Source organism: Channa argus, chromosome 11 (genome assembly GCF_033026475.1).
Source record: "Channa argus isolate prfri chromosome 11, Channa argus male v1.0, whole genome shotgun sequence".
In the NCBI taxonomy this organism is placed as follows: Eukaryota; Metazoa; Chordata; class Actinopteri; order Anabantiformes; family Channidae; genus Channa; species Channa argus.
The window spans coordinates 23,917,397-23,927,935 of record NC_090207.1 but is presented as its reverse complement, the minus strand read 5'-3'; the positions used below and the strand labels follow the sequence as shown (position 1 = coordinate 23,927,935).

Genomic DNA, 10,539 nt, shown 5'->3' with positions numbered 1-10,539 from the left:
GGAGTTCCACAGGTTGGGGGCAGCTGAGCAGAAAGCTCGATCTCCCATAGTCCGTTAGAGCTGGGGATAAGTCGGTGCTTGTACAATGGAGATTGTGTGACAAAGTTTGCTTGGGTTATAAGCTCCTTGAAGTAGGCCTGGGCGTTGCCATGGATGCACTGATGAGTAAGTAACACAATTTTATATTGAAGTCTGGAGGAAACTGGGAGCCAGTGAAGGGGCTTGAGGATAGGGGTGATATGCTCATTTTTGCAAGCTCTCATAAGGATCCTGGCAGCGCTGTTTTGTATGTGCTGGAGCTTTTTAAGACTCTTGCCAGGAATCCAGATGAGCAGTGTGTTGCAATAGTAAAGAGTGGAGGATACAAAGGCATGGACGAGCTTTTCTGCATCAGATAGGGTGAAACTGGGACAGAGTTTAGCAATGTTTTTGAGGTGGAAAAAAGATAATTTACATACAAGCATTTAATGTGGTTAATAAATGTAAGGTAAGGGTCCAGGCTAACTGTAGATGAGAGGGGAATATCTTGTCCGGAAAAGGTGAAGGTGTTTATGAGAGATGACTGGACCTGATGTGATGTGCCAACCAGTATGGCTTCAGGTTTTGAACTGTTGCATTGCAGGAAGTTTTGGCTCATCCATGCCTTTATACCCTCCAGGCATGTGGTCAGGGTGGATAGCGGTGATGACATTGATGAAGATAAATCAGAGGGGGTTGAGTCGGTCTTAAAGCTGTGTGTCATCAGCATAGCAATGGAAAGAGATTCAATGCCGGCTGTTGACACGACCGAGGGGGAGCATATATATAATTAAAAGGATCGGTCGGACAAAGGCCCCTTGAGGGACACCACAGGTGACAAGAAGCGTCCGGGACTTAGCACTACCTAGGCTGATATATTCTGTCCTCCCAGAAAGATAGGAGGTGAAGCAGTCCAAGGCAGTACCACGCAGTCAAACGTCACAGTGGAGTCGACTGAGTAGGATGCGGGGATCCACTGTGTCAAAGGCTGCAATTAGGTCGAGTAGAATGAGTAGAGAGGCATAGCCAGCATCTGCTGCCATCAAAAGGTCGTTTGTGACCCTGACCAGAGCCGTTTCTGTGCTGTGGTTGGAGTGGAAGTCTGACTGAAATTTTTCAAACAGACTGTGTAGCTGTAGATGGTCCTGAAGCTGAATGGTGACAGCTTTTTCCAGCACTTTAGAAAGACATCTGGGTCCAGGGTGGCTTTTTTCAGAAGGTGAATAATTGTACATAAAAACACAATTTAAGATCCTATGTCATAGATCAGTATTTTTCTAACTAATTGAAGATGTTTAAATATCAATATTAAAATCTAACCCCTTTAAAAGTGCAAGTAATCGCTTTTTTCCAAATAACAGGGTATCTTAAGTGCGAAAACAATACTTTTATAGTAACAAATTTGAAATAATTCCAAAGTTTTCACAGCATTTTTAGCTCATTACAGCTACACTTTTACTATTTGGATTCATGTTCTCATCAATACAATTTCTTGCTCTTTTCCATAAAACAGAACCATATATGGCTCTGAACATGAGTTACCCAGCAGCAAATGCTAAGCAAAGCTGCCTGGCTGTAAGCATATAGGACATGTAAGGAGCTAAAAAGTCTAATGTTTTTTGGTTTGATTTGGTGGAGAAACAACATGCTACACAACAAGGGGACACAAATCAAACAATATATATATTTTAAAACATTGTAGCTTAAAAATTGATTGTATGACAAAGTTAAAACAATTTGACAACATTCTCATGGGAAACACTTTTTGCAGGGAAATGTAGGCCAGTGTTTAACTCTTTCTTTAGCCAGGTGGATTCAGTTTCTTTGACATTCAGATTCATCTACAAGTGAAACATAAAGCTGCAGCATCTTCAGCTGACTGAGAGCTGGTAGCAACACATCTGGATCTTCTGTCCAAGACCTGTTCAGCTCATGACGACATTGAGTCGTGTTGCTCTGATGCATCTTCTCTGCTGTCTTAACAAATTGTCCTCCTCAGTGGACATCGGATCCAGCCAAGTGATACGCTAATGCCGTCTTTATGTCTTCTGAGCTGCTTTGCTCAGTGGCCAGCACTGTCTCAACAGGAAAAGACAAAAATAAACTCTCTTTCAGTTTTTTAGGGGAAGGTGAGTCCCTTGCGCCGAAAAGAGGATCTGCTAATTTAAAGGTCATTGAGGGCATGTTATGTGCCCTGCGTTTCACATTCTTTTTCTTCTCTTGTTTGTAGGCTGCATTCATATTGGCCCAAACCTGAAAGTTGGAAACAAACCGAAAGAGATGGTAAAAATAAAAACATTTGTGCTGAAGAATTTGTCTCCATATACCGTATGCCATACACTGTTAACAAGTTAGCAAATGAAAGCCCAAACAGTACGAATGCTTTTGTTAACATTTCTATTATTACATTTACTGTTATGTAACATACAAACACACACAACTTTAAAGCGTGTCAGTACAGTAAAATTCAGTTCTGAACCCATAACCCTACCTGGTTAGTTTGTCTACACATTTTGGGCCACACCATGTTAAAAAACAAACACACACACACTCTCTCGTCTTTCTATATTTGTGGGAGCAATTATTGACATAATGCATCCCTTAACTTAGCATCACAACTAAATGCCTAACCCTCACCCTTATCCTAATCTAACCTAATTCTAACAAATAAAGTTACAGTGTGCAATACTTTTTAAAACCGAAACCAAGCCTGAAACTTGAAATGGCCCTTTAGAGTTTTGAGGTCTTGCTAAAAGGTCTTCATTTCACCAAAATGTCCTCCCTTTCTTAGGAAGAAAAATTAATTTTCTGGATCTCGCTATGTAACTAATAACACACGTTATTATAGTGATACCTCTGTATCCTAAATAATTAATATAATGTAATATTTATTGAGCCTTAGTGATTAGTGGTGAATATATGTATCACGTTTCTGCCATGTAACACACCAAGTATCATACACAATGCAACAACATGCTTAGTTGATTCCACAAAGAATATTATATTTGTATATGAAAAATTATTTAAATGACTGTATGAAAGTTGTAGCATATATACTTGGCGCTTTACAAATAAATTTTTAGACGCTAGATAATAAAACAGATATTAAAATGCTAGATTGTAATAATACATCTCTTCACGGATCTCTGAAGACAACAGCTCCTTTGGTCTATGTACAGTCATGTGACTATTGTATTATGACAGACTTGAAAGTGTATCAACTACTGTAATTCTTTAAGACAGTAGAGCTACTTTCTCATGTAAAATTAAAGACACAAAAGTGGGAATCATCACTTTTGAACTTTGCATGCATGCAACATTCACCAGGATCTAATTAGATTTAAAGAATATGAAATAAAAAGTGCTTTACCAGTTGCTTAACTGAGTTCTGTTGCTCCTGCATAATGGTCATGTAAGTGGATGCCTTCTCCTTTATGGAATACATATCCTGCTCTTGGTCATCAAAATTCAGCAGGCTCAGTGTATTCTACAGGTGAGAATATAATTAGTGTGCTAAATTGAACAGCAGGAGTACATTTTTTTGTTTTTCACAGTCCATCTTACCTCATTTAGTAAATTAGCTTTCCTGTTGAACATGAGGGAATAAGGGGTGAACTTTGTCATGGGGTTGGTGGATGTTCTGAAGAGAAACAGCACAGCATCCACAAAATCATCCCATTCGGACTGCTTTTCCGTCACCATCTGCACGATGGCCTCCTTCAGTAAAGGACTTGTGCAGTCATGAAGAGGGTTAAGCTGAGGTTGATCCACAGGGGAAACCTTCTGCACAATGCTCCACTTGTCGCACAGCAACTTTGTCACCTGGGAACACATCCATAAAATCATGACAAAATAAAAATTAATAAATCACACCAGCGCTTATTATATGTGAATTAACTCTATCACTTACTTCATCACAGAAAACGGTATTCTGTGTGCATACTATAGTTTTAGGGGCCCCGAACCTGATAAACCAGAGAGCAGAATGAGTAAAAATATTAAGTGTATTAAGACCACACTGACAAAAAGTAGGGATCTTTTATTCCTGTAAGATCTACCTGTATATGCATTTGGAGATGCATCTTGCAACAGAAAGAGCATCCGGCTTCTGCACTGGAAAAGCCTCTGGCCATTTACTAAAGTAGTCAATGATGGCTGTGATATAAGTGTTGCCTTGTTGGGTCTCTGGGAAAGGCCCTGGAGAAGTATGGAGAAAAACAGACAACAGGTCTCATAGTTTGAACCAAGCAGGAAAAAATAAATAAATAAAATAAAAAAAATATCCTCTGATGGAAGTAAGTGAGGTAAAAACCTATTATGTCAACTCCAATTACATCCCAGGGTGCGTCCACCTTTATAGGCCGGACTGTTCTTGCTAGGTTTTTATTCCTTTCCGTGTGCTGACATGTTTCACACACTTTAATCTGAGACAGGGAGAAATCAGTCACCACAAAAGTTACACATTATCCTCATTATCTGCCAGTGATGTTAACAGAACTAAAGACATGTATAGATGCATTGTACCCAATCCACTACATCCTTGATAATCCCCAGCCAGTAGTACTTGCTCTGGATCCTGTGGACAGTCTTCTTTTGGCCCAGGTGATGGCCGATGTCACTGAAGTGGCAGTCAAGAAAAATCTGCCTCTTCCTCTCAGCCTCAATCACCACCTCCCTCTTCTCTTCTTTCTTGGGTCCCACATAGTAGAGCTTGCCCTCTTGAATAAAGAGGAAATGTGAGAAACCTGACAACTAATGATAGTGTAAGGAAGTTTCTTAACTACTGCAAATGAGAAGACTACTATGTATATTAATAATTGCAATAGAGTAGTAGAATTTAATGTTGGCTTGATAATCTCTAAGAATTATATTTTACTGAATAAAACCTTTATCAACATGAAAACAGCTGACGGTCATTATTGTATTTGGCATAGCTTCTATGTACAAAACGACACGTTTTACTAGAGAAGGCCAATGTTTGACTTTAACTGTTATTGCAAAGCAGAGTAAGTTAACTTGACAAGCAGCAAAACTAAGTTTTAAAAGGGATATGCCTGAGAGGGTGCTGGTTAAAATTAGCCACTAATTTACTACGCCGAATTTACTACAGGGTTCGAAAGATTTAGATGATAAGACACGTTATGTCCTAGACTTTATAAACTTGCTTTAAACTTCCATTTACACGATTTTGACAATGAAATCTCGTGAGACATTCTCCACTGGCAAATGAATGCTTTGAAAATATCCCTTACCGTCGATTATAAATTTCTGGGCATATCTTTTGAGATTCTTCTTTCGTAAAGGGTTCATCGTCTGAGGAAAGCAGCCTTTGGCTACAAAGGTGTAAATATCACCGAGTTTATTGGAGCTGGATTCAACCACCTCCTCCTCAGCCACCTGCAACGACTCCACGCTTAACATTTCAGCAGAGATACTATTACTATATACCTCAAATACACACCAATGTGCTTACCACCGATCGGCATACTCAATAGTGCTCAGAACGGCTTAAAAAACATAGAAAACCCACAACAACATCTCAACAGGATGTGCATACAAAACGTGTGCTTGTGTCCTTTCTCTTCTTCTTCTTTTGTATTGAAGCACTTGACATCCGATGTTTTGCACTTGCGCCTCCTAGCGATAACGACAAGTACAACCTACGTAATAAAATAATGGCAGGGCAACCACGGACCATGTGTTATGACAAACAGCTGTACTGAGAGATCTCTCTTAAGACATCCATGAGACCGACCACTGTCCCCTTTAGGTTTATTTAGTATGTCAGTGTCCCTGGAGGAAGTGGTAGTAAGTAGCAGTAGTGGACATCTATGGTGCTTTCACGGAGTTGTGTTCATAGCCATTTAGTGGGCACTTTAAGTAATTACAAGCTGTAGGCTCAATAGTGGAATTTCATATAAATAAAACACATATCAATATATATATATTTTCAGAAATTTCAGTACCTTACCCCATAATGATATACATAAACACTATATGCTGATTCCATTACATTCAAAAATACTACTTATATTTGTGTATTTATTGTTTCTGTCCTGTATGATTAGAATGTATGAACTACCCCTGTCCATTTGACAATACATTTAATTTAATTAATTTTATTTTATTTAATTTGATGTAATTAAATTTGATTTAATAAATTTTTAAAAATGTTTTATTTAATATGGAATGCACGCTAACCATGTTTAATTAATAGATCCTATACTTCCGGTTTGCTTCAAAACTAGGTAGTTTCACAATTGCTTCAATTTAAGGCAGAAACAGCAACTCTATCTCTATGTATTCTATATAATGCCTATTCAAACAGTTGGCCCCATAAAACAAATAATTAAAAATAAGCCTAATGATAATCTAGGGATGTTTGCTGTGAAGTTAGTTGTCATTTGGAGGAGCTTTTATTTTCAGGACGTTGTATTGAACCGGAAGTGCTAGTAGTTTGTTGCTACGCTCATAGTGTTTATAGTTCTGTGTGCGTGTCTGTGTAGTTCTGGTCATTTTACAGTTTTGATTATATCATGCTACATTTTCTGAGTTTTATAAGAGGAAGTCCCTAAAAGCTGGTAGTAATGACAAACGACGAAGACGGAAAGCCCCAGTTTTATATCTGTAAATGTTTCACGACTGACAACATTTTCCTGGAGGACTACAAGCTGCATGTTCGCTTCCTAACTGAGCAGCAGTTTAGACAGGACTATCAGGCAGTGAGTACACAGTACGCATATTAATGGCAGTAAAAGTATTTGGAACGACGTGTGCAGTTTGTACACGTTGCGATCGCTGGGTTCGTAATGTGTGTGTTTCTGCGCAGCTGCTGAGGAGGCTGGGCTGCGTCACAGAGCAACAGTTAGAGGATGTGCTCAGCAAGGTAAAATCACAAGGTGTGTGTGTGTGTGTGTGTGTGAGAGAGAGAGAGAGAGAGAGAGAGAGAGAGAGAGAGAGCGACTACTAATTGAAGGAGCTGACATGGTATTTGTTTGGCCTACCATCAAATGGGAAATATCAAAGGAACAAAAACAAATACCTCAATATAGTTACATGGCTCAAACATTACATGTTTCCACTCAGATTACATTTTTTAATTGCTTATATACAACATTTCAGGTTTTCTTTTCTTGTTTTTTATTTTATTTTATTTTATTTTAAAAGAAACGACAAAACATTTGAGACTGATATGCTATTGATATGCTAGCTGATAAGTAACAAGAACATGCAGCACTGAGATACCAGTTTAGATTTCAGAAGGCATTTCTTCAATGAGCAGACAGACCTGACAAGTTTATTTTAACACTGTGATATGTTAAGTTTAGTTTCTTAAGTTTGTATCTTGGTCAACAATAAATGCAGGCATCCTATGAAGATTGTTTATGTTTGAACAAAAATTACTATCAGGCAATATGTTTTTACTATGTTTTTTTAAAGCTCTTGATGTCACTATCAGCTTCGTTATGGGTCAGACTATAAAGAGGAAATCTTTTAGAAAATGCAGTGGATATTTTCCCACTATTTTCCTATTGACCTACTCATTAATCACTGTGTATAATAAATGTTAGCAGCAGTCTTTTACTTTTGACAATAAATGAATTTGGACTTGTGATTATGTGATCACAGTGTTCATATGAGGACATTCCTGTTCAACACACTGTAATTAACTGTGTTGTTGCTCGTATCAGATTTCACAGGAAGTGGACAGACGAAGGCGTCTCAGTGTGATGTCTGCTGAAAGAGCTGCTACTGTAAAAGACATTTACAAGCCCCTCCATCCTCATGTCTACCATCTGCAGGTAATAAGGCCATCAGGCTCTGCTATCAGTGTCCTTGATCAAAGTTATGACCACTCTCTTAGATGCACCTGCACTCCTCTCCTCAGGAGACCTACCTCGCACCAAAGTTTAAGCAGATTGTCAAGTATTGTCAAAGCAGCAATGCCACTAAAGAAGGTGTTCTAACGTTGTTGGAGGAAGAGCCAGGTGAGCTGGAAGGTGTTTTCATTTCCTCTTTGGCTGGATGGAAATCAACCATATGCCTTTTTATTTTTTTTTTATTCTTTTGGACTTTTCAAAAAAAGGGGACGCAAACTATTGTACCCAATTGTATCCAGCATTTAGTAGTTTTAGCAGTAACAAGTAGTTTAAAAAGTTATGTAGAGTTATATAGAACTAACTAAAGTTCCAGTAATGATATTACAGTTAAGCCCTGTTACGTCTGTTGGAAATATTATTGCTAAAACTGGGTTTTAATTGCCAACAGCAGCTATAACGAGCAATCGCATACAGCATGTGATGGATGAAATGTTGCCCATTTCCACTAGTGACTCTCCATCTTTCAGGCACTAAGGCTTTGGAAGCGTAATATAATGAGTAATGCAACAAGTTACTTTTGACAGGGAGTAATAGGTAATATAATATTAATTTGAACAGAAAAACAAGTAACGAGTTATATATTGTATATTTTCCGTAATGAGCAATGAAAATAAATGTCAGTTGAGTGTTACGTGTCAGCAAAAAGAGGGATCAAAGTTTATGTCTTAATTTGAAGCATAGCAGCACTAAAAGAGGCTAAGTTGTCTCATATGTTGATTGAACAGTCACAGCTCCTAAATGATATATTGTGGTATGAAGTGTTTGATGCAACATCTTTACTTCATTACCATCTGTCTGATTTAGCTCCGAGGGTGTATCGCTTCCCTGTGTTTGAAAAAAGCTTCTGCGAGGAGCTGGTGGAGGAGCTGGAGCACTTCGAGCAGTCTTCAGCCCCTAAAGGAAGACCAAACACTATGAACCACTACGGGGTAAAAGCACTTAAAGGACCATTTAATCATTGCTCAGTCATTCATTTCTTATCTTTAAGGGGCCCCGAAATTTGGACACTCAGCCCGCTGTAGTTGCATTTGGACATTAAATATGTGAAGTGTATGGGATGCTCGCCTCATACACAAGTTGTATTTTTGTCTTGTGCTCTTACTTCCCAGATCCTCCTGAATGAACTGGGCTTTGACGAGGGCTTCTTCACCCCTCTCCGTGAGCAGTACTTGCATCCGCTTACGTCCCTGTTGTATCCAGAGTGTGGGGGGTGTTGTCTGGACAGCCACAAGGCCTTTGTGGTCAAATATGACATGAATGAAGACCTGGACCTGAGCTATCACTATGACAACGCAGAGGTCACTCTTAATGTTTCCCTGGGCAAGGATTTCACTGAGGGCAACCTTTACTTTGGTGATATGAGACAGGTACTACTATCACACTGCCATTTGCTTTAAGAATATCAACAAACATGGAGACATTGTCATCAGGAGATTTAAAAAAAAAAAAAAAAAAAAGGTAATCACATACATATTAATAGGAAAACACAGGAATGTGTTGATGAATTAATAGGAAAATACAGAAGCACAGTTTGATTTTTGTCAAAATTAAGTTGTAGATACATATCGGAAACAAACCATGTCAGCAAGTTACGTAATATTTATGTAATGTTGTTATGTTGTAAATGATGCCATTTTGACATAAAAATGCTCCTGTAGGTGCCTTTAAGCGAGACGGAGTGTTCAGAGGTTGAACACAAGGTGACAGAGGGCCTCCTCCATCGGGGCCAGCATATGCACGGGGCCCTGCCCATCTCCTCAGGCCAACGCTGGAACCTGATCGTCTGGATGAGAGCCTCGCAGGAACGCAACAATCTGTGCCCCATGTGTAACACCAGGCCGACATTGGTGGAAGCTGAGGGCTTCGCAGATGGCTTCACCAAGCATGATGAAACGCCACGGAACGTTTCCTGTCTGTTGATGTGACGTAACCAGCTGCTCTCAGCCTTTTATTAAAAACACAGTGTGTTGTTTTGAGTTCTAGATGTCAGGATTGACAAAGACCCTGTGCCAGGCGTCCTGCTACCTCTCATGAATGCTCATGAAATTATGATTTTGGCCTAGGAGTTGATTGTGGGTCAACTCATTAAGATTACGCTGGGCGAGGCCGATAATAATTCTAAAGACACATTTTGAATGTATTCCATAATCAAATGATTCATATTAGAATTGTATTTAGAAATCTGTTTCCAAAATGGGTTGTAAATGTATACTGCAGCACAATAAGCATTAAGCTGACTGGAACATTCAGCAGCTGATATTTGCTATATTTCCTAAAGGAAATATAGCAAATTAGAGGGGTGGAGTATTTTTTTTCACAACTTTTTTCTGTCAATGACTGTTGGTATCTGTGTTTATAAACACAGAATTCATAAAGTAATATATTTGTGAGTAAAACTAAATGTGAGGGGACAGTCACTGGGTGAATGCTGGCTAAAGACCACATATAGGTCAAAATGTAGCATTAAAACATTCTGGAAGATGATTTAAAAAAAAACACCTTGTCTTTCACCTGTACCCAACATGAGCTGGCTATGCACTTTTTTTCCTGGAAAAATACTGATCTCGACACAGGAAACACACATGATTTGGAATAATGAAGTTTTAATACCATAAATAAATAAATACATATATATGTCACT

General features: G+C 38.8%; 2 protein-coding genes across 3 annotated transcripts; one reads left to right on the top strand and one right to left on the bottom strand.

Annotated features, from left to right (window-relative positions):
- Positions 1 to 1,682: 1,682 nt before the first annotated feature.
- On the bottom strand, positions 1,683 to 5,617 carry zgc:113436 (uncharacterized protein LOC503528 homolog). 2 transcript variants are annotated; one of them, XM_067522135.1, is made up of 9 exons: positions 5,492 to 5,613; positions 5,271 to 5,415; positions 4,543 to 4,736; positions 4,331 to 4,442; positions 4,077 to 4,215; positions 3,929 to 3,983; positions 3,583 to 3,840; positions 3,389 to 3,505; positions 1,683 to 2,271 (listed from the first exon to the last, which is right to left on the bottom strand). In XM_067522135.1, exons 2-9 carry the CDS (start codon positions 5,326 to 5,328, stop codon positions 2,014 to 2,016), a joined length of 1,191 nt encoding a protein of 396 aa, XP_067378236.1. In that variant the 5' UTR covers positions 5,329 to 5,415; positions 5,492 to 5,613; the 3' UTR covers positions 1,683 to 2,013. The 2 variants fall into 2 exon arrangements, with proteins under 2 accessions (XP_067378236.1, XP_067378235.1); XM_067522134.1 differs by having other exon boundaries at positions 5,271 to 5,617.
- Positions 5,618 to 6,460: 843 nt separating this feature from the next.
- On the top strand, positions 6,461 to 10,537 carry ogfod2 (2-oxoglutarate and iron-dependent oxygenase domain containing 2). The gene is made up of 7 exons (XM_067521989.1): positions 6,461 to 6,740; positions 6,848 to 6,904; positions 7,710 to 7,820; positions 7,907 to 8,006; positions 8,703 to 8,827; positions 9,008 to 9,265; positions 9,557 to 10,537. The coding sequence occupies exons 1-7, from the start codon at positions 6,606 to 6,608 to the stop codon at positions 9,821 to 9,823; spliced, it is 1,053 nt and encodes a 350-aa protein (XP_067378090.1). The 5' UTR covers positions 6,461 to 6,605; the 3' UTR covers positions 9,824 to 10,537.
- The last annotated feature ends 2 nt before the right edge of the window (positions 10,538 to 10,539 follow it).

What these genes read in the sequence shown, in the direction of transcription:
- zgc:113436 (XM_067522134.1), bottom strand. Translation starts at nt 5,439, where the DNA reads ATGTTAAGCGTGGAGTCGTTGCAGGTGGCTGAGGAGGAGGTGGTTGAA. An exon ending in ATCTCCAAATGCATATACAG is followed by an intron (nt 3,984 to 4,076) that starts GTAGATCTTACA and finishes CTGGTTTATCAG; the next exon opens with GTTCGGGGCCCCTAAAACTA. An exon ending in AAGCTAATTTACTAAATGAG is followed by an intron (nt 3,506 to 3,582) that starts GTAAGATGGACT and finishes TCTCACCTGTAG; the next exon opens with AATACACTGAGCCTGCTGAA.
- ogfod2 (XM_067521989.1), top strand. Translation starts at nt 6,606, where the DNA reads ATGACAAACGACGAAGACGGAAAGCCCCAGTTTTATATCTGTAAATGT. An exon ending in TTAGACAGGACTATCAGGCA is followed by an intron (nt 6,741 to 6,847) that starts GTGAGTACACAG and finishes GTTTCTGCGCAG; the next exon opens with CTGCTGAGGAGGCTGGGCTG. An exon ending in TAGAGGATGTGCTCAGCAAG is followed by an intron (nt 6,905 to 7,709) that starts GTAAAATCACAA and finishes TGCTCGTATCAG; the next exon opens with ATTTCACAGGAAGTGGACAG.